This window comes from Elephas maximus, chromosome 19 (genome assembly GCF_024166365.1).
Source record: "Elephas maximus indicus isolate mEleMax1 chromosome 19, mEleMax1 primary haplotype, whole genome shotgun sequence".
Classification (NCBI taxonomy): domain Eukaryota; kingdom Metazoa; phylum Chordata; class Mammalia; order Proboscidea; family Elephantidae; genus Elephas; species Elephas maximus.
This window is the reverse complement of record NC_064837.1, coordinates 51,770,964-51,798,843: the sequence shown is the minus strand read 5'-3', so window position 1 is coordinate 51,798,843 and position 27,880 is coordinate 51,770,964. Positions and strand designations below refer to the sequence as shown.

At 53.7% G+C, this 27,880-nt stretch overlaps 2 protein-coding genes and 1 long non-coding RNA gene across 10 annotated transcripts in view; 2 read left to right on the top strand and 1 right to left on the bottom strand.

The window, feature by feature from the left end:
- PLEKHM1 (pleckstrin homology and RUN domain containing M1) overlaps window positions 1-22,016 on the top strand; it is a 48,342-nt gene extending 26,326 nt beyond the window's left edge. For 3 of the 4 annotated variants that reach the window (XM_049858992.1, XM_049858990.1, XM_049858991.1), the window contains exons 6-12: window positions 1,907-2,171; window positions 5,268-6,188; window positions 8,603-8,748; window positions 12,077-12,270; window positions 17,311-17,374; window positions 17,889-18,046; window positions 18,937-22,016. In XM_049858992.1, coding sequence (XP_049714949.1) covers window positions 1,907-2,171; window positions 5,268-6,188; window positions 8,603-8,748; window positions 12,077-12,270; window positions 17,311-17,374; window positions 17,889-18,046; window positions 18,937-19,048 — 1,860 coding nt within the window. In that variant the 3' untranslated portion in view covers window positions 19,049-22,016. Of the gene's footprint in view, window positions 1-1,906; window positions 2,172-5,267; window positions 6,236-6,992; window positions 7,078-8,602; window positions 8,749-12,076; window positions 12,271-17,310; window positions 17,375-17,888; window positions 18,047-18,936 lie in introns of those variants that run through there. The other variant, XM_049858993.1, reaches the window with a different exon arrangement.
- LOC126062016 (uncharacterized) lies at window positions 7,550-15,768 on the bottom strand. Of its 2 annotated transcripts, none has more exons than XR_007513951.1 (4): window positions 15,387-15,768; window positions 13,902-14,397; window positions 9,346-11,338; window positions 7,550-7,638 (listed from the first exon to the last, which is right to left on the bottom strand). It is a non-coding gene; the product is annotated as an uncharacterized LOC126062016 (long non-coding RNA). The 2 variants fall into 2 exon arrangements; XR_007513950.1 differs by lacking the exon at window positions 7,550-7,638 and having other exon boundaries at window positions 8,742-10,714; window positions 11,260-11,338.
- A 1,286-nt stretch (window positions 22,017-23,302) lies between the features above and the next one.
- Window positions 23,303-27,880, top strand: part of ARHGAP27 (Rho GTPase activating protein 27) — a 48,647-nt gene continuing 44,069 nt past the window's right edge. The window contains exons 1-2 of one of the 4 annotated variants that reach the window (XM_049858996.1): window positions 23,303-23,381; window positions 25,702-26,382. In XM_049858996.1, coding sequence (XP_049714953.1) covers window positions 25,720-26,382 — 663 coding nt within the window. In that variant the 5' untranslated portion in view covers window positions 23,303-23,381; window positions 25,702-25,719. Of the gene's footprint in view, window positions 23,382-24,259; window positions 24,349-24,626; window positions 24,717-25,701; window positions 26,383-27,880 lie in introns of those variants that run through there. The other 3 variants (XM_049858995.1, XM_049858994.1, XM_049858998.1) reach the window with 3 other exon arrangements.

Here is a 27,880-nt window from a genome sequence, read left to right as displayed (position 1 = left end):
TGGGTTCAGAATCTGGTTTTGTAGATGGTCTCCAGTAGCCACCTTGGATAACACATCATCCTGTCCCTGGCGAAGGACACACCTGCCAGTTCTGAGGACCCTGAGGAGGAGGCCCTGGAGGCCCAGCTCTGTGAGGCCTCCACCAAGCACTTCACTCAGAACTTGCCACTCATGGCTTTGGGAGTCTGGTACCATCTAAGTGAATTAAACTGTCAAACCAAACTTTTCAGGGCAGCCCAGCCTGCCTCCACTTCCCTGTCTGTCGGAGTGGAGCGTGCAGCCTTGATTTAGGAGTTAGAAATAGCAATGTCAGGGTAAGACAGGTGGCACTTGACTAAATTGCCGGGCTGGTCCCACCCCTTGTGTGACTCATTTCCTCTGTGGAGACAGTCACTTAGGGCCTCCCAACTGGATTCATGTTTAGGTACAGAAAGGCAGGGAGGGCTTGAAATACTGAAAAAAGCAACTAGACTTTATTCCCACAGCCCACTGACCCTAGCCAATGAGCAACTCCAGACTCAGAGAGAGAGCAACAGAGGGAAGGGGCAGGACCATGTTGCCTGAGGCCTCAGAGGCCGGCTCAGAAGTGGGGAGCAGAGACAGAGGCAGCCAGTAGTGGGTGGCCTTCTTCACATCAAACCCCACAAGCAGGGCCATAAAGCCTTATGTCCCTTCAACAAATGGTACTGGGACAACTGGATAGCCACATGAAAAAGAATGAAGTAGGACCTGTTCCTTATACCATATGCAAAAATTAACTAAAAATGGATCTCATAAACTTAAATGTCAGAGCTGGAACTCTAAACCCATAGAAGATAACATAGGTGTAAATCCTTATGACCGTGGATTAGGCAGTGGGTTCTTAGATACGCCACCAAAAACACAGGCAGCAAAAGAAAAATAGATAAATTGGACAAATAGCCCAATTTGAAAGTGGGCAAAGAATTTGACTAGACATTTCTCTAAAGAAGACATGCAAATGACCAATAAGCACATGGAAAGATGCCCAACATTATTAGCCATCAGAGAAATGCAAATCAAAGCCAGAATGAGATGCTGCTTCTCACCCACCAGGGTGGCTATAGTCAAGACAGGCAATGATAAGGGTTGGTGAGGAGGTGGAGAAATTGCAGCCCTTGTATACTGCAGTGGAAACGTGCAGTGGTGCAGCTGCTGTGGACAAATTTGACAGTTTCTCAAAAAGGTAAACACAGGGTTACCATGTAACCTAGCAATTCCCCTCCTAGGTATGCACCCAAGAGAATTTAAAAACCTGTGTCCACACAAAAATTTGTACATGAATGTTGATAGCAGCCTTATTCATAGTAGTCAAAAATGGAAACAGCCCCACTGTCCATCAACTGATGAGTGAATAAACAGAATGTGGTGTGTCCATACAGCGGAATGTGGTGTGTCCATACAGCGGAACGTGGTGTGTCCATACAGCGGAACGTGGTGTGTCCATACAGCGGAATGTGGTGTGTCCATACAGCGGAATGTGGTGTGTCCATACAGCGGAACGTTATTTGCTAATAAAAAGGAATGACGTGCAAATACATGTACGACCTTAAAAACCTTCTGCCAAGTGAAAGAAATCGTTCACGAGAGACCTCATCCTGTATGATTCCATGTACAGGAAATGTCCAGGATAGGCAAAGCCATAGAGACAGGAAGATTCATGGTTCCCTAGGTGTGGGCACCTGGGGGGAGTTGGGGAGTGACTGCTAATGGGTATGGGGTTTCTTTATGGAGTGATGAAAATGTTCTACATTGAAATCACGGTGATGGCTGCACAATTCTAATAATGTACTAAACCATTGAATTGTATACTTCAAATGAATTAAGTTTATGGTATGTGGATTAAAAATTAAAAACAAAACCTTTGTCTTCCCTTCTTTCCCAATAGAAAAGTAAGAGCTGGATATCAGAAGATGATTTCTACCGGCCTCCACAGGAGCCACCCCCAGAGAGTCCTTCAGATCACTCCATAGCTTCATCCAAAGGGACTCCAGGCTCAAGGCCTGGTCTCCACAGGCATTTTTCTCTAGGGCCAAGAAAAAGCCACTCCATGGGGGACTTAGACAGAGTGCCTTCCCCAGGAAGCAGGAAAACCAAGGCAGCCCCCGAGCAGGAGCATAAGAACTTCCGGGTGGTGCACCGGAGGCAGATGGGTATGTGACTCTGTGGGGTCCCGGGACTCCTCATCGTGCTGTTTTCCATTATCAAATGGGTGATGTGTCCTCACAAGAAAAACCTCATCCTAAAAATGTCATCAAAAGGAGTGTTCACGCTCAGTAATTCAGGAAAGAATTTCAGGAAAAGTACTATTTTCTTATAAAATCTTAGTAAATAAAATAATGCTCAAAACTGTCTGCAGACTACAAAAATATTGCTTCCTCTGTTGAAATGCAAAGTACTTCCCTGAAAGTACTCTATAAAACTTGTGATTATAGAGAACTCAGAAACCCTGGTGGCATAGTGGTTAAGTGCTACAGCTGCTAACCAAAAGGTCGGTGGTTCGAATCCACCAGGTGCTCCTTAGAAACTCTATGGGGCAGTTCCAGTCTGTCCTGTAGGGTCGCTATGAGTCAGACTCGACTACGACAGGTTCTTAGTTCTCTCTGTAGCCCAGAGAAAACCAGCCTCTTGAAGCCTCAGGCATTTTAGCCTCTCCTTCCAAAGGCCTTTATCTGAGATGGTTTATTTAACAGCTCAGGTGGGGTTGATAAGATCTGCTGCTTATAAGGAGGCCAACGTGATCTTTACACCTGTGAAATTCCAGGAACTGTTAAATAGTCATAACCTAATTTTTCTGTAACCCTCATAGTGGATTTCCTGTCTAAAACAAACACACGAAAGTATGCCCTAGAGTCAGTCCTTTCTCTCCTCATTTTTGGTTTGCTGTGTAACCCAGCTGAGGATTCTAGCTGGGTTCCTGGGCCCTGGCTGGCTAATTTGGGTTGGGCCTTGATCTGTACGCTGGCGTCTGTTTCAGCCCTTGTAGTGGTTGCAGGGTATAATTGTGCCAGAGAAGGGGTGCTTCGCACCTAGGCCATCAGGTTTCCTGATGGATAGGGAAGCCCTCCAGGGCTGTATAATAATTTAAAATCTCCAAGGCCAGTCTGGGTTGGGAGAGAGGGAATTGTGTCCTCTGGACCTCCTGGTCAGTGGTAGACACCAGGGCAGCAGGAAGCATTGAGCTTAGTGTGGGGTAAATAAACATTCACTCACTTACTCATTCAGTCAATAGATTTATTGATCATCTGTGATATGCCGGATACTGTTCTAGGTGCTGGGGACACAGCAGGAAGCAAAGCACTGCCCCTATCTTTATGGAACTTATATTCTAGTAGGGAGAAACAGGAAATAAGAAAATAACAAGTAAAAGTATAATATGGTCAGGTGGTAATAAGTGCTATAACCTAAAAAAACCCATTGCCATCAAGTCAGTTCTGACTCATAGCTACCCTATATAAATCAGGGAGTACTGGGTAGGGGGTGTAAGATTCCGTATTAGTGAAGGGAAGCTCTCACTGATAAGGTGACGTTTGAGGAGATGTGAAGGAAGGGAGTGGGGGAAGCACGAGGTAATCTATGTGCTTCAAGCAAGAGAACAAATGCAAAGGCCCTATGATGGGGACATGCTTGACGCATCCAGGGAAGAGCAGAGCCAGCATGGCTGGAGGACAGGAGATGGGGGAGTTGGTGGTTAGAGATGAGGTCATTGAAGAGCTGATGGGCCTAGATCATGGGGGGCCTTGTGGACCACAGAGAGGACTTTGGCTTTTGCTCAGAGGGCGATGGCAGCCATTGCAGAGTTTTGGGCAGAGGTACATGACCTGACTATCCTTTGAAAGGACTCACCCTGGCTACTATGGTGAAGGACTGTGTGGGGAGAGAGGCCAGTTAGGAGAGGATTGCCACAACCCAGGCCAGAGGTGATGGTAGATGGTGAGATAGTGGTGGAGGTGGGGAGAAGTAGAGGATCCAAGGTAAGTATTGAAGGTAGAGCTGACAGGATTTGCTGATGGATTAGATGTGGGGTGTGAAAGACAGAACATCAAGGATAACTCCAAGGTTTTTAGCCCAAGCTACTGGAAGTGTTAATTTTGCCATTTTTTATGAGATGAGGCGGAGCAGGCTTGGGGAGGGACAATCAGGCTTTCATTTTTGGACATGCCCAGTTTGAGATACCTAGTAGACATGTATGGAGCAGATGTATATATGAGTCTGAAGCTCGGGGGAGAGGTCAGGCTGGTGATAAAAATTCTGGCATCAGTGTCATATGGATGGTATTTAAAGCCCTAAGAGATCAGCTAGGAGGTATCTGTCCGTTGAGAAGCGATGAGGACCCAGGAGCTCTGGGGCAGTCCCACATTTACCAGTCAGGAGATGAGGGGCAGCAAGCCAAGGAGACAGAGTGGCCAGTGATGTGGGAAGAGACCTGAGAGCAGTGTCTCAGAAGCCCAATGAAGGAAGTGTTTCAGGAGGGAAGGAAGGCTCAGTGCCCATGTTGCTGATAGGTCAAGCAGGATGAGGATGGAAGATTGGCCTTTGGGTTTGGCAACAAAGAGGGCATTGGTGACCTTTACAAAGAGCAGTTTCAGTGAGATGAGGGGACGAAAGCCTGATTGGAGTGGATTCCAGAAGGAACAGGAGCAGAGGAATTGGAAACAGAGTTTCAGTACCTCCTCAAGGAGTTTTTCTGTAAAGGGGACCAGAGAAACAGGGCAGTAATTAGAGATGTGAGTTGAGTTGAGAGGTATTTTTAAAGACAGGAGAAATAACATGTTTATATAGAATGATCCAGCAAAGAAGGGAAAAACGGCAACCCGGCAAAGGGAGAATTGCTGCAGGGATGTCCTTGTCCTTGAGTGGGTGACTGGGGGGGTGGATCTTCTGCACAGATGGAAGGGTTGGCCTCAAACAGAAGCACAGCTGGTTCATCCCTCACAGCAGGAGGGAAGTCAGAATACGGGTAGAGATGCTGGAAGGAGGGCAGGTTTAGGGAGGGGGCATGTAGAGGTCATCTGTTGAGTATTTTCTTTTCTCAGTGAAATATAGGAAGCAAGGTCTACAGCTGAGGGGAGGAGGGGGCGGAGGCACTCAATAAATATTCCCCTTTGGCTTCCAGAATCCCATTTGGCAGCGCCCTGAAGCTGGTGGCAATCACTTGCCCACACCCACTGTGGGATATCGGGCACCAGAGGTTTTCTTGGGTGGTAAGGGACAGGACCCTTGTCTAAAGTGCCTCTTTCTGCCTCCAGGGCTGTCCAATCCATTCCGGGGCCTCCTGAAGCTGGGCACATTGGAACGGCGGGGAGCCATGGGCATCTGGAAAGAACTCTTCTGTGAGCTCTCCCCACTGGAGTTCCGCCTCTACCTGAGCGACAAGGAGCGCACCTGTGTGGAGAACTGCTCCCTGCTGCGCTGTGAGTCTGTGGGGCCAGCCCACAGCGATGGGCGCTTCGAGCTGGTCTTCTCTGGCAAGAAGCTGACCCTGCGTGCCTCCTCGCAGGATGAAGCCGAGGACTGGCTGGACAGGGTGCAGGAGGCCCTGCACAAGTATCGGCCTCAGCAGGAGGACGAGTGGGTAAACATCCAGTATCCAGAGCAGCCAGAGGACCTCCCCGAGGCCCCCCAGGGTGGCCTCCTCTCCCACTCGAACGCACTCTCAGAGCCTGAAAGCTTCCAGGGCACGCAGTTTGATTGGTCGTCTGCCCATGTTCCGGAGCCAGATGCTATTAAAGAATCCCTTCTGTACCTGTACTCGGACAGGGTCTGGGCACCCTATATTTTTTCCCTGTCCTTGGAGTCTCTGAAATGCTTCCGTGTGAGAAACAATGAGAAAATATTAAGTGACAGCCATGGAGTTGAGACCATCCGAGACATTCTGCCAGACACAAGCCTCGGGGGTCCATCCTGCTTCAAAATCATCACAGCCAAGGCTGTCCTGAAGCTGCAGGCCAGGAATGCCGAGGAGGCCGCCCTGTGGAGGGACCTGGTACGCAAGGTCCTGGCATCCTACCTGGAGACAGCTGAGGAGGCAGTGACACTCGGTGGGAGTCTGGATGAAAACTGTCAGGAGGTGCTGAAGTTTGCCACAAGGGAGAATGGCTTCCTGCTTCAGTACCTGGTGGCCATCCCCACAGAGAAAGGCCTCGACTCCCAGGGCTGCTTCTGCGCAGGTGCCGATGTACTCTCCCGCCACCCCCCAGCCTGCCAGTCTCACTCTGTATCCTGTGGGCTCTGGATTTAGGCTCTCCACCCCTCCTGCTCTCCATGAGTACCTCCATCCCACTCTGGGGATGCTGCAGCAAATAAGCCTTTCCCTGCAGCCTCTGTGCCTCCCAAGCACCCACTGGAGCAGTCCTATCCCTCCCTTTCCCCTAGTGCCACCTCCCGTAATGGGCAGAACCTGTGGGTGGCAGCTCCAGCTGCCTGCTACTCACTATTCAGAGTTCAGGGAGCTAAGCACTCTACCCCCCGCCCCACCACCCCCCGTCTGTGGGACTATATTATATTCTTTTGGAGTAAGAGGCATGGTATCATTCCAGAAATTTTTTGCATGCTTTTGCAAGCGCACACAATTTTTTTAATTACAAAAATGGGCTTGTGCTACTCAACTCTGTCCAGTAGGACTTTCTGCAGTGATGAAACCATTCTATATCTGTGCTGTCCAGTGTGGTAGCCTTGAGTCACGTGTGGCTACTAAGTACTTAAAATACGACCAGTGTGACTAAGAAATTGAATTTTAAAGTTTGTTTAAATTTAAATAGGCACATGTAGCTATGGCTGCCGTATGAGACAGCACAGCTATATCTATATACATATATTGTTCTACAACTTGATTTTTTCATGCTTATATATTATGGAGATTGTTCCAGGTCAGTACAACTGCTATATCGTTATCATCATCAAGTCCAGTACTTCTGTGCTGGGCACTGGGCCAAAAGCTTTGTTTGGATTATCTCACTTAACCCTCACAACAGCCCTCTAGGGATAGGTGCTATTATCATCTCCACTTATAGATGAGGAAACTGAGTCGCAGAGCTGGTAAGTACCCTGTGCCAGGGCCACACAGCTGGTAAATTGTGAAGCCAGAATTAGGGCCTGAGGGTGTCCCGCTGCCTGTATTTTTCAAGGCTGCATAATATTCTACTGTTCAGGTCCCATTTTTAGCTCTTCCCACTCCTAGTCCAGACACTCATTTCCAACCCCAAGGGCCCTGCAAGTGAACTGTCAGGAGGTTGCCTTGCTGCAGAATGCCAAAGCAGGAGACCTGGCTGTCAGCTGAGCTTTGGTTTAGAAGCTGTCCTGTGGAGGTAGAGCCTGTGGCACTGGAGGGGGAAGCCTGCTTCAAGTGTCTGGAAGGAAGTGGTCTGTGGCTGGCTCCCCTGGAGGGTGAGAGAAGCTAGGTACAGCAGAGCTTCCTGCAGACAACATCTTCAGGCCACCACTCATCCCTTGCCCACCCCAACACTAACACTTTGCTCTTCAGCATGTGGGTGCCAGATAGAGGGAGGAGGTACCCACCTGCGGGTGTGAATGCTGGAGGGGGCGGCTCTCACTGGGACTCAGGCCTGCCCTTCTGCCAGTCTGCCAGCCAGGACTAGGAGTTGGGGGTTCCTTTCCACCCTGCAGACACAGATGAGTGACCAGGTAGACATGGACCACTGCCGCTTGGATTGGATTTCCTAGTTTGCAGGGCACTTTCAAAACCTCGTGGCATTTAAACTTTGTAATAACCCCAGAAAATAGCTAATAGTCACTGAATTTTTCCAAGGTTCCATTTTAGTATCCTCAGGTCAGGATGAGGCAGCTGGTAAGCAGAAAAACTGGCCCTCCTTGTCCCAAGGCCAGAGGGATTTTCCCCAGCCCCATAGGAGGCAGGGCACGTGTTTAGGATTTAAGCTGGGATTTGTTTTTTGCCGCGGCCACACCCCACCACCACTACCACTGCCCCCCTGCTCCGAAGGGACCCCCAACAGAGGAGGTGAAGCTGGGCCCCACACCACTCTCCTGAGTGTCAGGAGCTCTGGGTTCCAGCTGGCACCAGGCAGTGTCCAGGCTGCCCTGCCTCCTGCTGGCTTCCCCACTGGCTCCTGTGGCCAGGCCCTTCTCCCTAGCTTCTTCCTGCTTCCCGAGGCCCAGACTTAGTTGTCCCATTTCAGAGGAGGGGTGAACCTGGAGGAGGCTGGCCTTGGTGAGCAAGCAGTGGGGACATTGAACAAAGGCAGCTAGGTATAATGGATGAGAACGCGGGCTTTGGAACCAACCAAACCCAAATTTGAATTCTAGTTATGCTACTTAATCATTGTGTGACTTTGAGCAGGTTTCTTAACCTCTCTGAGCACCGGCTTCTTCAGCTGTAAAGTGGAGACAATAATTCTTACAGTGTTTTGTCATAAAGATTAATTCATAGGGTTGATTCTGAGTGGTAGGGGTATGAGTGGTGGTGGATTTTGTCTTTGTACGTTTCTTAAAAAAAAAAAAAAAAGATGGTTAAATAGCAGACCCTTTCCACCAAAGTAGCGTCTGTGTTATCCAGGAGCGGCCTCTGTCCTGCAGCTACTCACTCTGCCACCATCCATCTCCCCAGGCTGCTCCCGGCAGATCGGCTTCTCATTTGTACGACCCAAACTCTGTGCCTTCTCTGGCCTCTACTACTGTGACATCTGCCACCAAGATGATGCCTCAGTGATTCCGGCCAGAATCATCCACAACTGGGACCTCACTAAGCGCCCGGTAAGTCCTGAGGCCAGCCTACTGTAGCCACACAGGACTGCTGAGTGACAGAGGAATGGTCACGCCTCAGCACTGTTGCTGCTCAGCTGTGGCCAATTTTGGTGGAGGGAAGCCAGTGTCACAAGTTCAGACCCTGTGATGTGGGACAGCTGACCAAGAGAAAAGCTTGGTGCCCCTGGGCAGAGCTCTGTCTGTGCCTGCCTTGTTGCCAGGTAGGAGTCTGAGGATGGTTCTCTGCAACTCCATGACTATAGACAGCAGGTTTAAGGTACCAGTAGGTAGGAAGATAGAGAGGCAGAGAGACAGATAGGAAGAAAAAAGATAAGATAGATTAGATGGATGGACAGACAGGCCACCCGACGGGCTGGCTGCACTTCCCTCGGAGGGGTCGGCCTTGCCTTTGCAGACCCTGTATAGACTTCGCCTGTTTGTTTTGTTTTGTTTTGTTTTGTTTCAAAAACTATGTTTTTGAAAGAACACATTTTCTGGGGATTCTCCCATTATAAAGATAATATATGGTCGTTATTTAACATTTAAAAATCATAGAAAAGCCCAAAGACAAATCAACCTCAAGTGTCATTCCCCAGAGATACTCACCGTTAACATTTCAGGGTAGCCGGTTCTGTGTGTCTCTTTACATATGCATGTAAGTGGATAGATCTACTTTCCAAAAAACTGGGATCATATTGGACCCATGCTGCATTATAAGGTGCTTTTTTCACTTAATATTATAATATCTTGGGCACTTGCTTATGTTCACAAAATACCTTTGAATAAGATATATTCTAAGATCTCTCATATTTTTCTCTTCCTTGGCTGAGCTTGGCCACTTTACCTTGAGCAAATTATTTAACCTCAGTTTCCTCATCTGCAAAGGGGGCTTGGTAACAGTGTCTGTCTTGGGGTTTTGAGGACTAAACCAGAGAGTTCATGTCAGTTGTGGCAATCTGCACCTGTCACTTAGGACAGTGCCTTAGAATAGTGCCCTTTTTCTGAGGCATGTCATACCTCCTGCCCCTAACTCACATGGTCAGGATAGCCAGGGTGTGCTTCAAAGGATGCAAGCTTGGCTTTCTCCCGAAGGCACAGATTTCTAATATGGCAGACATGAAAGATGAGGAAGACACTCGTTGCATTTCTCCAGCCCCAAGGCCTGTGAGCTGTGCAGTGCTGGCCCGGTGGGTGTGTGCTTGTCTTGTCGGAGGGCGGGGAAGCTGATCCTGAGAGTCAATTCCATGCTGTCTGGAAGGACTGGGGGCTGGGGGCACAGTCCTGCTTGGTGTCTCCTGCTCCTCCGCTGATAGCCTGTGCCACAGGTAGGTACTCCTACCTTCATCCCCCTGGGGAGGGGAAACCCCAAAGAAGTTGGCTTCTCTTTGGCTTCTTTGTTGTTTATCTTGTCCCTACCCCTGTTAAGTATTTAACTAACTACACAGAGAAAATTAAACCTAAAAATCACCAAAAATGCAAAGAGCCCTTTGACCATAAAACATATTCAGTATTTACAAGACCCTGATACTTCTGTTGAGCCTTCTTCTTACTCATTGCAGTAATCCTTGGGCCATTTCCTTTTTCTAATGAGAAAATTGAAATCATTCTCTAAGCATATGTGAGGTCAGGAGATACCCAGCTCCTTCCCAAATGTCATTGACCTAGGGAAGACAGGGAAATTCAAAATAGGATGTGACTGGCTTGGAGTTTGGGGCCTTTTTGTTTGCTGGTACCACTTTCACAGAGCCATTTGTGTTGAGGCCTGGCTGGCACTTGGCAGGTTGGTGGCACAGGGCTGGAGCTTCTGTCTTTGTCTCCTCCTCACCCACAGGACAGGATAGGAAGAGTCCCTGGGGAGCGTGAAGCCCCTTCCCATCTGCAGCACTTGGCAGTTCTCAGTGCACATTCCTGCGTGTTAGTTCATCTAGCCTCACCCAAGGCCTGAGGCTGAGGCGTGGGAAGAGCTGGGCAGGGCCTGGAGAACAACAATTTGATCCAAGTCACCAAGGGGTTCACCACTGGGCTGCCCCTAGGCTGTAGGGGGGCTGGTACACCAGAGCTGTAGGAAATGGGAAAAGGAGTTGTCTATTGGCAGAGGCAAGAAATCCTGATGGAGCTGGGAGATAGGAGGCCAGAGACCTCCCCAGCCCCCAGTACAGGGGCAGGTCTCCTGTAGGTCTTGCTACATTCCCTCAGGGGGACAGCTGGGCCACAGCAGACATCTGTAGAGCCTAATAGCAGCTCACATTTACTGAGGATGTGCTATACACCCTGTGCCGGGAGCTTGCATGGACTATCTCCTTTAATCTAAACTCACAATTACCCATGAGGTAGGTGCTTTTATTATCCTCATTTTACAGATGAGGAAACTGAGTCACAGAGATGTTAAGTTTCACAAGGTCGTACAGCTAGGAGGTGATGGAGTCAGAATTCAAACCCAGTTCTGACTCCAAAGCCCAACTCAGAAGAAGTTGCAAAAGTCAACTGGGGAGAACATCTCAGCCCCTGCATCCTTCTTACCATGGCAGGGAAGAGACTGCAGATGAGCTTTCTCATTAGTCAGTGTGGCATCCTGGCGTGCAGACCTGGGCTCCACTTCCTAGAGGTGGGATTGGATAAGTCACTTTAGCTTCTCTGAGCCTCACTTACCTCATCTGTAAAATGGGGATGATGACACCTTCCCTGTCAGATTGTTATGAAAATTAGAGAGGATGTGGTCAAGGTCCCTAGCCCAGTGACTAGCCAATACTAGGTGTTCACTAATTGCCATTGTCCTTAGGACCAGGACTTACGGTAGACCCTTCAGTTGGGAGAGACTGAGATTGAACACTTAGCTCCACATGGAGACCTGGGGAGCCCTGGTTGTTGCTGCTGGTGAGAGCTGGAGGAGCTCAGGCAAATCTCTCATTAAGCAGCTTCTGATCTGTGGCTTCCTGTGGTTGGAGCCTGACTCAGACCAGTCACCTGGTTCCTGAGTCAGGGCCCAGGGGAACGCCTCTTTCTTTTAGGACAGGAAATAATGGGAAGTGTCTCTGAGGCCTAGGGGGAGAGGGGCCTTGACCAGAGCAGCCCATCCCGCAACTGAGCATGGTTGGGGAGGGGCAGCAGCCTGGTGCCGTGGAGGGAGAGTGGGCTTGGGAGTCAGATAAACTGGGTTCCAATCCTGACTCAACCAGGGGTGCTGATACACTTCTAGCCTCAGTTTCCTCATCTGTAAAATGAAGATAGCACGACTTCCCTTGCAGGGGTGGATGAGTGAGTGGATAACACAGTGCCTGGCCTAGAATGCACAGGGAACGGCATTCTTTCCCACCCTGATGTCCGGTGGTGTCCACAGATCTGCCGGCAGGCCCTGAAGTTCCTGACACAGATTTGGGTCCAGCCCCTCATCAACCTGCAGCTGGTGAACGCATCTCTGTACGAGCATGTGGAGCAGATGCAGCTCATTGGGAGGAGCCGGGAGCAGCTGAAGCTTCTGGGTGATTACCTGGGCCTGTGCCGAAGTGGGGCTCTGAAGGAGCTAAGCAAGAGGTGAGCACCCTGGGCGTGGGCGGAGACACAGAGATACACACACATGTGGTGGGAGGGCAGTGCCCGGGCAAGGAGTCTACTTCAGAGAAGTGCTAGGGCTGGGCTGAGATCTCCTTCCCATGAGGCTTGGCCAATTACCGAATGCTTTGGGAGTGTTTTGTTTATCCGTTCATTCATTTACTCAACAAATGTTAATTGAGAACATACTAAGTGTCAGGCACTGGGCTAGTTCTGTGGGATACACAGCTGAAAAAAGCAGGCACAGTTCCCAACCTCTTGGAGCTTCTATCTGTCGGGGAAGGCAGATGAGTAACTAGGGAGTGAGGCTCGGGTAAAAAAAGAGGTAAGAAGCCCAGAAGTGGGACGTTCCCCCAGATTGGGGCAGGGGGATGGCAGGGAAGACTTCTTGGAAGAAGCAACTTCTAAGATGAGACCTGGAAACTGAGTAGGAGTTGGAAAGAGGAAGAGAAGGGGAAAAGCGTGTTCCAGAAACAAAGACCAGCATGTGCAAGGCTGTGAATGAAGGTAGCATACATGGAAAGAATGGAAAGAACTTTGGCAGAGTGAGGAGGAAGTGGGGGAATGTGGTGAGAGGAAGGCTGGAGAGGCAGGTGAGGGCGAGACCGTGAAGGACTGTCTTGCACTGTCTCCTCCTGTCCCCAGCCAGTCGTGTCTCCAACGGCTGTCCATGGCAATATCCCTTCCAAAATTCTCAAAAGGGGGTGAGATTGGGGTGAAACCCTCAGGATCACCTTCAAGAAGGTTCTTGGTGCCCAGGGCCTCACAGCCTTCAATGCTCATGGGTGGGAGGTAACGTTGGGCTTCAGCTTGGACTTAGAGGCGCTTTCCGTGCCCCTCCTATATACCCCCAGGCTGCAGCCTTCTGCAGGGCCCCACTGTCCTGGGGTCTCAGGAGGGCAGCCTCAGGCAGAGTAGCTGGGGCCTACTGCCTTGCATGAGGTGTCTGCCTTTACTGGTTCTTTGAGACTGCAGTAGCTCACATGCCCCTCCAGGCCCCCGCCCCTCAAAAAGGGCTGGCACAAAGACCACCTTTCTGAAGGGCAGCACCTCCTCAGTCTTGGCTATAATTCTTTAGAGTCACACCTGCAGCGCCAGTGTAGGTCTGCTGAGCTCTGAGGGAGGGGCTGCTGCAGGGAGCTCTCTCTGAGCAAAGGGAACAGGCCAGCCCAGCACAGGCCCCACAGAGCAGCCAGCTGAGCCCAGGCCTCCTCTGCAGGGCTTGGAAGAAGAAAGTCCTCGGAGACCACCACTGAGGTCCTCAGAGGCTGCTGCCCTAGACGCTCTGCCCACCTCCATCCTCAGCTGGGTGACTGGGTCTTCCCCTCTCGGAGGGTGCTGACTCATTCCTAGCCTTTTAGAGATCCCACGGTGGCTCCAGAGAGTCTGCCCTCCTGCCCCCTGACAGGGTGGTGAAATCTCTGTGGTCAGGGGGGCCTCATCTCCCTCCCTGGTCAAGGGGTACAGACCTGCATACCTTGTGTAGACCAGGCGCCTGCAGGGTGGCCCCATGCACCATCTCCACCCTGCGGAGCCCAGCTGAACCAGGAAGCAGAATGCTTAGTCGGCCTACGGTTCCCGCGGAAACTGCCCCTTCACTCGGCCTTACTGACCTGGCTGTGGCCCAGCCTGTGCTGGTGTTGGGGCCACCTGCCTCCTTCTCCTTGGGCCTGCTGTTCCCTACTGTGAGCAGCAGACTGCACACCTCCTGTGTGACCAGCCTAGGGGCGAACAGGGCCACGTCTGTGGAATTTCATTTTAGGAGCAGCGTGGGGCAGGGGAGAGAGCACCAGAGCTGTGTGGCCCTGAGCCCAGTTGCCTCGTCCGTAAGATGGGCTGGCTGGTAGCTCCTGTGTTGGTGTGCCCGTCCAGAGTGGCGGGGAGGGGTGCACCTTCAGTGGCTGACTCCCCACTGCCTCCATCACCGTGGCACACAGGACCTCGGAGGACGCCTGGACTCCTCACAGATCCTCAGACTCATGGCCCCGGGTCAGCGTGGCGTGTGCTGTGAGAGAGGACACCCGACCAGCCTGAGCAGGGCCCATGGGGCCAGGGAAGCTCCCAGAGGAGATGGCATCTGAGCTGAGGGCTTGCGGAGTCCTTCTTTACCTTTTTAAAAAAGAGATTTTTCTTGTTTACAAAGATAGCCCATGGTGGATGACATTAGAATATTCAAACAGGGAAAAAAGCAAGAAATTCAAATCACCCCTTCTCAGATCCCACCAGCATCATTATCGACAGAGTATTCCTTTGAGACCTCATTCTGTCTATTCATACATGAAAGCAGATGCCTCTACACAAATGGCGTTATGTATATGTTGGACTGGTGTTCAGAAAAATCAATAAAGAGAGAAAAGGGAAAAGAGGGCCAGGCTTTCCAAAGGGAACCTGTGATGTGGAGGTGGGAGGGAACATGGCTCACAGGGACCTGCCAGGGGTCCAGGGCAGCTGGGCTGTGGTGCATGGGCCAGGTGTCCTCAGGAGCCAGACTCGAAGGTTCTGTGTGCCACATTGATGGCGTTTGGGTTTTCTTCTGCAGGCAGTGGGGAGCCATTGAACAGTTTTGAGCAAGAGACTGTCATATTCTATCAGGGCTTTAGAGAAGACCGCTTTGGCAGCAGTGGGGTGCAGCGGCTTGAGGGGCTGGGGCCTGGGCAGGTGACTAGTGCAGTAATCCATTAATCCAAGGAGATGAGAGGGCCTGGACCCAGTCGCCAGAGTGGAAATGGAGAGGAAGAGGTAGATTGAAAAGGAGAATGAGCAGGCCTTGGATGCAAGTGGTGAAGTCAAGGTGGAGATCCACCTCGCTAGTGGCAGCACCCTGGCTGGGTGCTCTGAGAGAAAGGGGCAGGCCTGGGGCACAGACACGTCTCCAAGAGGTAGAGAAGCCCAGCAGAGCATCCTCTAGGGCCTTTGAGAAGCAGCCATCACAGAAGTGCCCCACAGGGGTGCTAACCCACCAGACCTCAAGTGCTTCTCCCTACAGCCTAGGGAGGGGTGAGCAGAGAAGGAACCCAGGGCTCAGAGGAGACAGGTAACACCCGTGTCACCCACCACATCCCACCCCATCACTTTGTGGTTTATAGGAGTTAACTTACAACCATCTCCTCTCATCTTCCGCTTTCTTCCAGGGAGCTGGAAAGATTTCTCTCGTCCTTTCAGGAGTCAGCCTCAGGCCAGAGGAGAACAAAGTGGGATCTCCTCATTGTGTGGGGGAGAAACTAAGGCCCGAGTAGCCTGGGGTGTAAGCACGCACACAGATTTCTCTACCAGAGGCCAGGATGAGAGGTGGCCTCTCACCCCAGGCCAGTGCTCTCCCCACTGGCCTCAGCCGAGTCTTGTGGAGAGAAACCGAAACTGGCTGCAAGGCCTTGCTACAGCTGAGAGTGTGACAGGCCAGGGTGTGGTGGCTTGGAGGGAAGCCCTGGGCCTGGCTGGCACCCAGGGCTTCCAGGACAGCAACAGAGGGCAGATAACAGAAATAACTCTCCCTCCAATCAGCTCTTTCCTTCCAGCCAGCTCAAGGCCAGCCTGTGCTCTCCCCTACCCCCACATTTTCCTGGTGATAAATGACAGCTTCCTGTTCCCAGAAAGCTGGAAGTTTACTGGGGAAATCAGCATGGTGAACTGAATGGCCTGTCGGCAGCATCCCCACCCCTTGTGGCGCAGTGTGGCCCACTTGGCTACTTGTGGGGACCCACTGTCTCTGACCCAGATTGGGCCCTCCCTGGATCACAACTAAGGCCATAGGGTGGGGCATAGCTAAGCCCCCATTCCAGATGCCCCACAGTTCTGACACCATCCAGATTCCCCGTGTGACCCTCCATGTCCTGGGGCAGGCTCCCAAGCTTCCTCTGACTCAGAGCATTCTGTCCCCATCCCCAATACCCACAGAAACACACACAAACAGAGCAAGGCCAGGCAGGTTTTTGTACCAGGAGAATTTCTGCAGGTGTTTCCTCTCCATCCCTCAGGATGTCACCCACGGGACCTCTCCCATTGGTGTGGGGGAAAGGAGAGCCAGGCAGGCAGTGAGCCCTCATCCTCCACACCCCTTATCCGCTTCTGAAACAGGATCTGTAGTGCTTAGGGCATGTCCGGCTCCTCTCACATAGTACCGAAACCAGGTGTTTGAATGTCTATCCCTCGCTAGACTAGGGCTGTAGGAGGGCAGAGGCCACATCCTGTGCATTTCTGTCCCCAGCACTGTGCCTGGCACTTAGTGGCAGCAACAGTTATCACAGCCAACATCTGTAGGCATGCAGCAAGGGCCGATATGGGTACACGCTGTGGAGCCAGACTCCTACATTCAAACTCCAGCTCTGCCACTTACTAGCTGTGCGACCTCAGACAAATTAATTAACCCCTCTGTGCCTCTGTTTCCTCTTCTCTAAGAATTGGAAACCCTGGTGGCATAGTGGTTAAATGCTACAGCTGCTAACCAAAAGGTTGGCAATTCGAATCTACCAGGTGCTCCTTGGAAACTCTATGGGGCAGTTGTACTCTGTCCTATATGGTCACTATGAGTCGGAATCGACTCAACAGCAACGGGTTTGGTTTTTGGGTTTGGCGCCTGTTTCCCCTTCTCCAAGGTGAGGATTACATAGTACGACCCTCACGGGACTATGAGGCCAGAGTGATACATGAAGCTCTTAGCTCAGCACTGGCACCAAGTGTTAGCGTTCATCCTCCTCCTCTTCATTCTCACTCGTCACTGTGTGCTAGGTACCGCTCCACAAATTCTTCAATGAATGGTTTTCTCCTCAGAACAGCTCCATTTCTCACATGAGGAAACCTGAGGCTCAGAGAGGCTGAGGAGCTTGACCAAGGTCACAACAGCTAGTTACCTGGAAGACCAGGTCCGGAGCCCAGGCAGCGCATTCTGTGCTCCTAACTATAACCTGGTATGAGGCAGGAAGGGTTTAAGCTTGGTTAGCAGCTGAGGGAATGAAAACAAATAGAACACAGGTTGGCCCAGGTCTTGGTGACTCTCCTAAGGAGCCTCTTCTGTTTTCTTTGAAGGCTCAACCACAGGAATTATCTCTTGGAGTTCCCCCACAAGTACAGCATCGCTGACCTTCAACAGGTAAGATCAGGTGCCCTCTCCCCGTTCCCCGACCTCTCTAGAAGGAGCTCGTTCCTAGAAGAATTAGAAAGGGAGATGGCGAGGGGGCGCAGTCTTCAGCTTCTCTGTCCTCAGCATGGGTCTTCCTGTTGTCTGCTCCAAGCTTCCTGGGGCAGTGGTAAGGCCCCCAGCCCCCTGGAATAAGCAGGTCCTCTAGCAAACCCCAGGATCACAGGTCTCTTCAGCCCCTTCCCTGCATCTGGACTCCTCCCCGACCTGGGTAAGGGGTGAAAGAGCCACAGGAATGACAGTTGGGACATTGCTTCCTCAAGGGGGAGGGTGCAGTGTATTTGGGTCTCATCTGTAAATCCTGGATGTCTGCTCAACCCGATTTAGGGAAGTTTTCTTGCCCAAGGGGCGCCTTGGGGTTGACGTGCTCCATGCAGCCTGCCATGAGCAGCAGTGGGCCCCGTTTTGCAGACAGTGTCAGCACTGCTGCCTAAAAGGCCTGGTGACCTGCGCTCACCCTCCACAGATCGCAGAGGGCGTGTACGAAGGATTCCTCAAGACCCTGATTGAGTTCGCCTCCCAGCACGTCTACAACTGCGATCTGTGCACGCAGCGTGGCTTCATTTGTCAGATTTGCCACCATCATGACATCATCTTCCCCTTTGAGTTTGACACCACGGTCAGGTATGTGGGATACCCCAACACACCCACAGCCTGGCCCAAGTGTTCAGGGCAGCAGGCCTAGTTCCATTTTGCGGGAACATATTGAATATTCACTCTGTCAGTGCTGAAGGGTGGTGGAGGTTGTCCAGAGTAGTCTACATCCTCACATGGCTGGCTCTGGTGAAGCTCAGGGGACAGGACGAGCCCTCAGAGGACTCTACTGAGCCATCCATTTGATTACTCAGAGGTGGCCCCCACAGACCCTCTGAGTGGGGGCCTCCCTGGGCCTCAGTTTTGTCATCCGTGAATGGGTTGAGGAAGGATTAAATGAGTTACTGCCCTGGGGTGTTGGCAGAGGCCTGGCACCTAGTGGGCACGTGGTGGATGGTACCTGCTGCTGCCTCTGCTGCTGTCATTATCATCTTGTCCCCAGTTGCTGCTCATTTATCTCAGTGCCTTTAACAGCATAGCTCAGAAGCCTCTAAATGGAAAAATTCATCCACCAAACCTTCACCCGAATCCAAGTGGGACTGGAAAACTGGAGTAGTAGGAGCATGGATTCATTTTCAGTAGGTGTCCCCTGGCCAGGATCAGCCCCTGAACAGGCCTAAGGCTGAGTTTTTTAAGCTGCAGAGTATTTTAAACATAGGCAAGAAATCAATTTAGTGAGTCTCAAACAGCATTTAAAAAAAACGAACTAGGAAAGAGAATATCAGAATGTTCGCATCATTCACAGTAAGCATTTTAAGATCTTTTGTTCTGGAGTGGAGAGGTGCTGCCTACATGCACTGGCTTGAGGAGTAGAGCACAGCCTTCCTATGGGTACTGTGGACAACACTGGCCAGCCCCAGGCCCCAGGGGAGGCCTCCGGCCCATTTGGCACAAGCAGCATCTGCTGCTCTCTCCCCCAGGTGTGCCGAGTGCAAGACTGTCTTCCATCAGAGCTGTCAGGCCGTGGTGAAGAAGGGCTGCCCCCGCTGTGCCCGCCGACGCAAGTACCAAGAACAGAGCATTCTCACCTAATCCCAACCTCCTGTCCCCACCCTGGAGGCCACAGGGGCAAGGGTGCAGCTCAGCCATTCCAGCTGGGTTTCGCATCAGCCTGGGCTACTCTGTCTGCAGGTGTTGGGGCCACCTCTCCTTGTCAGGGAGACTGTCAGATGTAACCAGAGCATAAGCCTCCTGGAGAAAGCCACAGAAGTCCCAGCGGTGCCCCCCCCCCCCGGGCATCTGCTGCAGGAAGTGGGACACCATCAGATGCGCCCTTCCTCCAGGCCCTCTGCACTCACCAGGCCCTGGCTCACCTCCCTGTCCCTAGCACCTCCATCAGGGCTGTGAAAACACCGTGGAAACGAGACTTTAGGGAATGTTTTCAATTTCACATTCCTGATTAAAAGGTCTAGTTTTTTAAGGTGGGTTTTTTCCCCCGTTCATATTTCAATGGAAAACATTTTTTATTCTTGACTCTTCACAAGTCACCAAGAAGTCCAGGCCTTCTCACCCTGAGCAAGATGTGCAGTTGCCGCTCAGACCCTCCCTGATGGCTGGTGGGGAGCTGGCAGGCGGGCCACTGCTGGGAGAGAGACTGCCGGTAGGACCCGGTGCCTTTCCTGTGCCCTTGCTGGGCACCCAGAGCTCAAATGCAACAGAGCTCTAGTGCAACGTGCCAAAATGCCCGTGGGGCAGGGCGGGTCAGCCCCATCGACCACCCTCTTCTCTCTCTCCTCCTCCTATTCCAGCTTCCTCACCTGAAAAGCCCCTCCCCTTGCCCAATGTCCCCCCCCCCAGCCTGGGGTCTTGATCCCAGCAGGAAAATTACTCAAAACCAGCACTGTCAGCACTTTGAGCCTTCCTTGTTCCAAGGAAGGGGCCTCATCTTGCCCACCCCTCACCCCCATGCCCTCCTCATCCCACCACACAGGCAGTCAGAGGGTGGGGTGCTGCTGCAGATGCTCCAGGCCCACCTTAGGTGGGCTCCTGGGACACACCCCACCTGCCTCACTGCTGTCAGGGCAGGGAGATGGGCTGGGCCCACAGAGGGCAGGGAGCCCAGGCCAGGGGCTTATCTTGGGCACCGTGGCCGCTAGGCTCTGCACTGTGACATGACCCTGTCGTTCTGTGAAGAGTGCAAGCCCCACTGCCAAGGTGTGCAGTGACCTGTGGGAGAAGCTATGCTTGTGGAAGGATCCTTAGCTTCAGTTTTCTAAGCCATTATTCACGAAGCTTTGCTGGACTTGCCCAGTAGGGGGCGCTGCCAGAGACTGGAAACTTTCATGGGAAGGGCATTGCCTTGGAGGAAGTCTTGGTGTTAGGATGAGGCCTGAAGTTGTTTTCTAAGCGGTTTTTGGGCCCCTGGAGCTGGGGATACATCTGAGCATGAATTCTTTGCTGCCTTCCCCCACCTTTCCTGGACCCAGTGGGCCTCTCTCAGCCCCGGGGGCCTCTGGCCATCTAACCTGCATTCAGCTTGGAAATGGAGGCCTCAGGTAGAGATCCCATCTGTCACTGTCAAAGGATGACCCTAACCCCACCTCTCCCTTGGGGTGATACAGCTGCTGAGTCACCTGGCCAGCCCTGTGGAGCTGGATACATTGTGCAATAGGATAGAGGAGGCTGCAGCAGGTGTGGAGCAGGGAGGCTGCCACCCAGCTTCTCCCTCCATCATGAAGGATGGTGCACACCTGTGCCAGCACACACACCAAAGCCTCTAAACCAGAAAGGACCCTAACCCCCAACCCCTGTAGCCAGCATTCATGCCCCACCACAGGCACAGCTTGGTCAGAGTCGTAGCTGTTCCAGAAGCCTGAGTGGGCAGGAGCCCAGGCTGGGGTAGGCAGCACCGCCTGAACCTGGCCCTGTTTTCTCAGGCCTTGTGAGTCTATCCTGGCAGGTGCCCTCAGGCAGCAGGAGTGAGGCCCTGGCAGAGCTCACCTGGGTTGGTGGGGCTTTCTCCCATCCTGGGGATTATTAGCATTAGGGCTCACCCCCTCCCCATTACCAAAAAGCTGCTAGCGCTAATGACCTTTGCTCGCTGGCCTCCAGTGGAAAGCTGGTGTGAACCTCAGTAGTGCCCACACTCTTTTAAAAGATGTTATTTTATGCAATAAACTGTCACTCCTGAGCGGGCTTCGGCCCCGAAAAGTGTTTTGCAATGCATTGAAGGAACTGCTGCCATGGGATTTTTGAATGATTTTGCAGTAAAGACCTGATCTTTCTAATCTCTGGTTTTGCTTCTGAATCCTAATGCTGCCACTGATTGAGGGAAGACCACGGGCCATCTGTCACCTGTTACCGTCTGTGATAGGGCTCCCCCTGCCCCAGTGGTCAGTCCCTGGGCACAGCGGAGCGCTCAGAGGTCGGGAGTAAAAACCTGAAGGCGGGGCTTGTGTGCCAGGAGTGAGCACAGATGAGAAGGTTACGGGGCTTTGGGAGGTTTACTCACAGAAGCTCATAGGTAACAACTGAAGCTGATGCCTGAAATGCCACACAAAAACGTTGTTTTTCCTGGGTGTTAAATGTCATAGCATAGCCTCCTGACACTGGGACATGAGAAGCTTCAGGACTGAATTTCTCACGGGGTTATGAAGGAGAGAGGGGGCTTCAGAAAGCCAGGCTGCTTGAGCAGGGCCCGTGGTTCAGGGTGCATGGCTTTAGGGCCCCAAGTGGCCTTTACTTGGCTGTTGACCTTCCCCTGAATTTCCAGGGGAAGCCCACCGGAGCCATCATTGTCACAGGAGAAGGAAGTTAGACTAAGCCACAGGGAAATCAAGTTGCAGGGCCCTGGTCAGTGTTTACTGTCCCTGGAGGGTCCTCCCAGCTTGCTAGGGAGCACCCTCTGCCCATCCCGTGAGCCCAGCTTTGCCTCCCTTCAGGGGCAGTAGGTGGAGGGGTCTGGAGAAGAGGAGAAGGGTGTGAGGACTGGGGGGGAAATAGGCCCAGTAGAGGGCCAGGGGCGTGTGTCCTGGGTGCTGCTTTGCATTTGCGTCAGCCCCTCCGTCCTCCAGTATGCCTCTGGGGCACCTGGTTCCCTCTCGCCGTAAAGAAGAAGGGGAGGCTTGAAGACCTCAGTCCAAACCCAGAGAGGGGGAAGGTTCATCTCATGATAAAAGTAGTGATAATAATAACTAATACATTGAATTTCCTATGTGTTAGGCATTGTGCTAATCAAGCACATCTCATCTTCCCAACAGTGATATAAAGTAGGTGTTACTACCCTCAGTTCAAAGGAAAGAAAACTGAGATGCAGAGATAAGGCAAATCTCCCCAGGTCCCAAGGCCAGCAAGTGGTAGAGCTAGGCCTGAGACCTGTCTGACCCCCGGCAAGGACCCTAACCACTATCAGCCAGTGTCACCCTGCCTGGCTTGCTGGGTAACTTTGGGACCAGTGGGGAGGGACCTCAAGGCGATTCATCCAGCCACTCTTTTCTAAGCATGCCAGGCACCAGGGATATGAATGCTGAATTCTGCCAGGTGCCTGCCCTGGAGGAGCCCAGGATGCCACCAGGCCTCAGGCACACTCAAATAATTGGCACAAAATGGAATCACTTGTGAGCAAAGCCTAGCAGGAGCAAAGGCATGGAGGTGGAGTTGAGGGTAGCAGGTGGCCAGACTCAGGTGCCAACTAAACCCTCAGCCCTCAGGAGGTGGAGAAAGTGGTGTCTGGAGGGGCCAAGGCCTGGGGCAATTAATCGTTCCTTGAGGGCCCTCAGAGTAAGGGACCACAGGGGCTGGGGCTTGCCAATGTCTGCAGGGAGTGGAAGCTCAAGTCAAAGGGGACGGAGGCTGCCTCCCCCAGAGAGGCAAAAGATTCCGGAAGATAAGCCTACTAGGCATAGGGCCCTAGGGCTGGACTCAAGATCCTGGCCTCCAGGGGTTGCTCTGAGCTTACACGCAGGACAGATGAAAGGGCAACCACCTCCCCCACAGGGAAAACGGAAGCGGGGCGCGGAGGGAGTGAATCTGGTCAGGAAAAGTTGGTGGGGAGACTCCCGCCCTCCTCATCCGCCATCCTTGCTCTGCTGCCTCCTCCTCCCGGGAGACAGCCAGGTGTGGTCTAGGATCCCGGGAGGTGCAGGGGGAAGGGGTGGCGTCTCCGCTCCTTGGGCGCTGGCCCGGCCCAGAGGGGACAGGAAGCCGGGACACCGGGGATTGTCTCTCGCAGCCGCAGCCCAGCCCCAGCCCGGGAGGAAGTTCTGCCGGTCGCTCTCCGCCGGTGCCTCCTTCGCTATATTGTTGAACAGGAAACCCGGCAGCGCGGGCGCCGGGCAGCCGAGGAAGGAGAGCCGGACGCGAGTCCACACGCGCCCGCCGGGGCAAGTGGAAGCGAGGCTGAAGGCCGGCGAGCCGGTGCCCCGAGGTGCAGGGCCGGGCGGGAGGGGCAGAGCCATACCGAGGGTCTGTAAGGGGGGCGCAGGTGGCCGCCGCCCTCCCCTCTCCCCTGCGCGCAACGCTAGGGCGGGAGCTGCGCGGGCCCAGGAGTGGAGCTGCGGGACAGATCAGTCTGGGTAGCGGGGAGCCCAGGGCTGCCCCAGGGCTGGGGGCGGGAGGGGCACAGGCCTCGGCCCCCAGCGCAGACCCAGGCGGTGGCGCCGCTGTGAGTCGCGGCGCCCCGGGCAGTGGACGCAGGGCACCTCCTGACGACGCGTCGGTCCTTGCGCTCCGGAAGCCTCCTCGCTCCCCCATCCCTCCCCTTCTCTTCGCCCCCAAGTGTCGGGGAAGAAGCTGGGGTCCGGGTCCCCTTCTCGCCCACTGCGGGACACCGCTCTCGGTTGGCATCCCTGCCGTGGGAACCCAGCTCCGACTTTTTCTAGGCCCGGCGCGACTGCGCCAGGAAAGGGCCTGCGGAGAGAGGAGGTGGACCGGAGCGGGTGGTGCTGCAGTAGGCTGGAGAGGGCTTGGAGTTGGAGATTCACAGCACGGACAGCTTCACTCGGATTGGGGTGGAGCCCCGCGGGGTGTCCCGGCGCTGCCCGCCCAGGGCGCGGGGACTGCAAGGGAGCAAATCCCTCCCGCCCCTCAAGCCCGTGCCCCCTCCCCTGCGTCTCCTCTCGGTGCCCCGCCCCCAGCGTCCCCACGGGCCCAGGCAGTAGCATTCGGCCCCTCCTGGCCTCTCCCAGACACAGCTACTTTGGAAATCCGGGGCAGCCGGGTCCCTCCTGAGCGTCCCTCTCCCTCTTTGCTCCCCTCCCCAGCTCCCGGTCCCGGTGATCTCTCAGCCTTGCCCTTGGAAGTCCAGCCCAGGGAGATGATAGGGACCTAACCTGCATCCACCCGCCAGCTCCGCCCACCCAGCTCATGGGAGCCCTGAGGCCGGCCGTGCCCAAGTGAGTGCGCGGCCGGGAGTCCCGGATGAGGTGGTGTGAGGGGGTGTCCTCTCCCTTGGGACTTGTTGGCTCAGCTCTGGGCCCCTCACTGATCCCACCGCCGGAGCCCAGTGTGCGCAGTGACTCGGTTTACACCCCTTCCCCGCATCGAGGAAAGCTTGAGAAAGAGTGGAGAGGGATCACTATGCGCCCCGACCCCGTTCCTGGGATCCCTCAGCTTCCGCAGGCGCCCGGGCTTTGGGCTGCTGGTCCCTGGCAACCTTCTGGGACAGGAGAAGGTGTGGTCAAGTGTAAGAGCTTGAAGTGACAGCCACTTCCGGGGGAGGACACCGACTCCTCGCTTTGATTGCGACGCAGGCAGATTTACAGTGAGGCTCTGTCCCCTCCCCCGATCCGCTAGGAGCCGGGCTGGGGCAGCCTGGGAGTGGGGGGACTTGTGTTCACTGCAGGAGAGTTTTGGAGGGTCCTGGGGGTCGCTATGAGTCGGAATTGACTCGACGGCAGTGGGTTTGATTTTTGGGGGGAGAGGGAGAGGGGTGTCACTGCATGGGTAGTCACTGTCACAAAGTCCATTTTCTGGGGGTCACTCTCATGGGACATGTAGGCATTACTGGGCAGGCTGGGAGCGGAGGTGGAAGCTAGAGAGCAGAGACAGCGCGGGCTGGGCTGGGCGGGCTGGGCACTGGGTTCACGTATGCGGCGAGGCTGCTAGGTAGCGAAGGAGAAACCGAGAGAACCGGTTTCCCCGCCTTGGCAGACGCAGTCCTGCCGCCCTGACCCTGGGACTAAGCCGGGCAGGGGAATCTCTGAGGTTGCGTCCTCAGACTCCTGGCGGGAGGGGGCGCTGCGGGACGGTCCGCGGACTCCCTGCGAACTGGAGGAGGCGGGATCCGGCCGGCGGCCGGAGCTGCAGGAAATGGGCAGTTCTTTCCATTTTACAGACGGGGACACTGAGGCCCAGTCAGTTTTTAGGCAACGGTGGTGTGGATCACCCCAACTCTTTGAGCCAAAGCCTCCCTGGCAGTACAGCTGGAGCAGTATTACCCCCAACCTTCCGGCCACGGGACAGAAGCGAGGCTCCACTCCCATAAGCAACGCCACGGAATGAGGGGGTGGTTGTTAGTCCATCATGGAGTGTAAGAACGGGAGCCTTAGAGATTTTCTTGTTCGAGCCCCCCAATTTAAAAAAAATTTTTTTTTTTTTATTTTTTAAACTGAGCCCCGGGCACACAGGTTAAGTCCAGGATCTGGATTCGAACCCAAGCCTCCTCCCACCCTCTGCGGTGCTCTTCCCTGCTCCGCAGCCTTGACCTCCATGTCCTCCCCTACCCCGCCCCACCTTGTTGCCCGCAGGGAAGCGCCGAGGCCGCGATGGCGGCGGACGTCGAGGGGGACGTGTACGTGTTGGTGGAGCACCCCTTTGAGTACACAGCCAAGGATGGGCGCCGCGTCGCCATCCAGCCCAACGAGCGCTACCAGCTGCTGCGCCGCAGTACGGAGCACTGGTGGCACGTGCGGCGCGAGCCCGGCGGCCGCCCCTTCTACCTGCCCGCGCAGTACGTGCGTGAGCTACCCGCGCTCGACGGCCCCGCGGCTCCTCCGCCACTGCCACTGCCAACGCCCCGCCCGGGCCAGACAGCCCCAGAGCCGCTCGCCTACGACTACCGGTTCGTGAGCGCGCCGACGCCTTCAGGCCCCGACGGCGCCCCCGCCGAGCCACCGCGCCGCGCGGGCTCCCTGTGCGGCCCAGCGCGGCGCGGCGCCTTGGCTCAGCGCAACAGCCTGGCGCCGGGCCTGCCTGCCTGCCTGTACTTGCGGCCCGCTGCGCCGGTGCGGCCCGCGCAGTCCCTGGACGACCTGGCGCGCGCCGCTGTGCCCCCTGCCGGCCTCCTCGGGAGCGCCGGCAGCTTCAAGGCCTGCAGCGTGGCGGGCTCCTGGGTGTGCCCGCGGCCCCTGGCGCGCAGTGGCTCAGAGAACATCAGCAAGGCCATCCAGGACGTGCGTGGCTCGCCGCGGGAGGAGCGCCCGGACCAGGTACGTTACCCCGTGAGGAGTAGGCGGCTGCTTTCTCTCGGAGCCAGGTGCAAGGAGACCTGCTTCGTGTCGGGCTTGACACCCAGTGTCTACTGGACCAGTTCCTTAACACAGGGTACCGAGCCTCACGTTCCTCAGCCACAAAACCAGCATGGTACAGACTCTCAACGCAGATAATGCATTTCCAAAATGCCAAAACTCTGGGAAGCCACAGGTTTTTTGTAACTCAATTGGTGGCAAAATTTGACTTGAACTGTTGTGATGCCCTTGATACCCAAACCCGTTGCTGTCGAGTTGATTCCGACTCATAGCGACCCTATAGGACAGAGCAGAACTGCCCCCATAGGGTTTTCTAGGCCGTAATCTTTATGGAAACAGACTGTCACATCTTTCCTCCGAAGAGCGCCTGGTAGGTTTGAGCCGCCGACCCTTTCCGTTAGCAGTAGAGCGCTCAACCGCTGAACCACCAGAGCTCCCTGCGTGCCATGGATTGTCTTTATTTATTCCACTTATTATGAATATTCATGTTTTGCTGCAGAAATGCTTTTGTTAGCTTCACGTGAGTCAGGTCCAGCTCACGGAGACCCCATGTAGAAACAGAACTGAAAGTTGCCTGGCCCTGCCCCATTTTCACTATGGTTGGTATGCTGGAGTCCATTGTTACGGCCACTGTGTATTTTTAGTGCTTTTCAACCTAGGGGCTCATCTTCCAGCCTAATATTGGACAATAGTCTGTTGTAATCCATAGGGCTTTCATTGGTTAAATTTTGGAAGTCGATCACCAGGCCTTTCTTTCTAGTCTTTCTTAGTCTGGAAGCTCCAGTGAAACCTGTCCACCATAGGTGACTCTATTGTTATTTGAAATACCAGTGGCATAGCTTCCAGCATCATAGCAACACACAAGCCACCACCGTATGACAAACTGACAAATGAGTGGGGGTGCAGAAATGCAAATGAGTGTAATTACAGGATGCTGCCCCGAGCCCAGCCAGAGCATCACATGGCACAGGGTAGGTATATGCACCTTACTACCTTTCTGAAGTCTGAACCAGTCTGTATTCCAAATGCATCTGGACATGGAATAAGGGGCTGGGGACTATGGCCAGCTCTACCTGCCTGGCCTTTCTCACAGGACTGTGGGGACTCAGGTGAGATGATGAATGTGAAAGTCAGGGTCTGCTTCTCTTTTTGGCTGCTTCCAACATTTCAGTTCCTTTTTTTTTTTTTTTTTTAACTTTTGATGGCTTTGTTTCAGAATGAAGTCCAGTACGATAAGAGATGTTTTCATCTTCAGATTCCAGTCATGTTAATTTGAGAAATCAAAACTAGAGCATGTTTTAAAACCCTCTTACATTCTCAGAATCATTGGGGTGGCCCTAAGTTCTTGAACTTTTGGAACTTTTCAGGGAGAGGCAGCCTAAGGAAAAAAGTTGCGCAGACCCGGTTCTGCTATCTGCCACCAGCTGTTTAATTCTGAGCAATTCACTTCCTCTCTTGG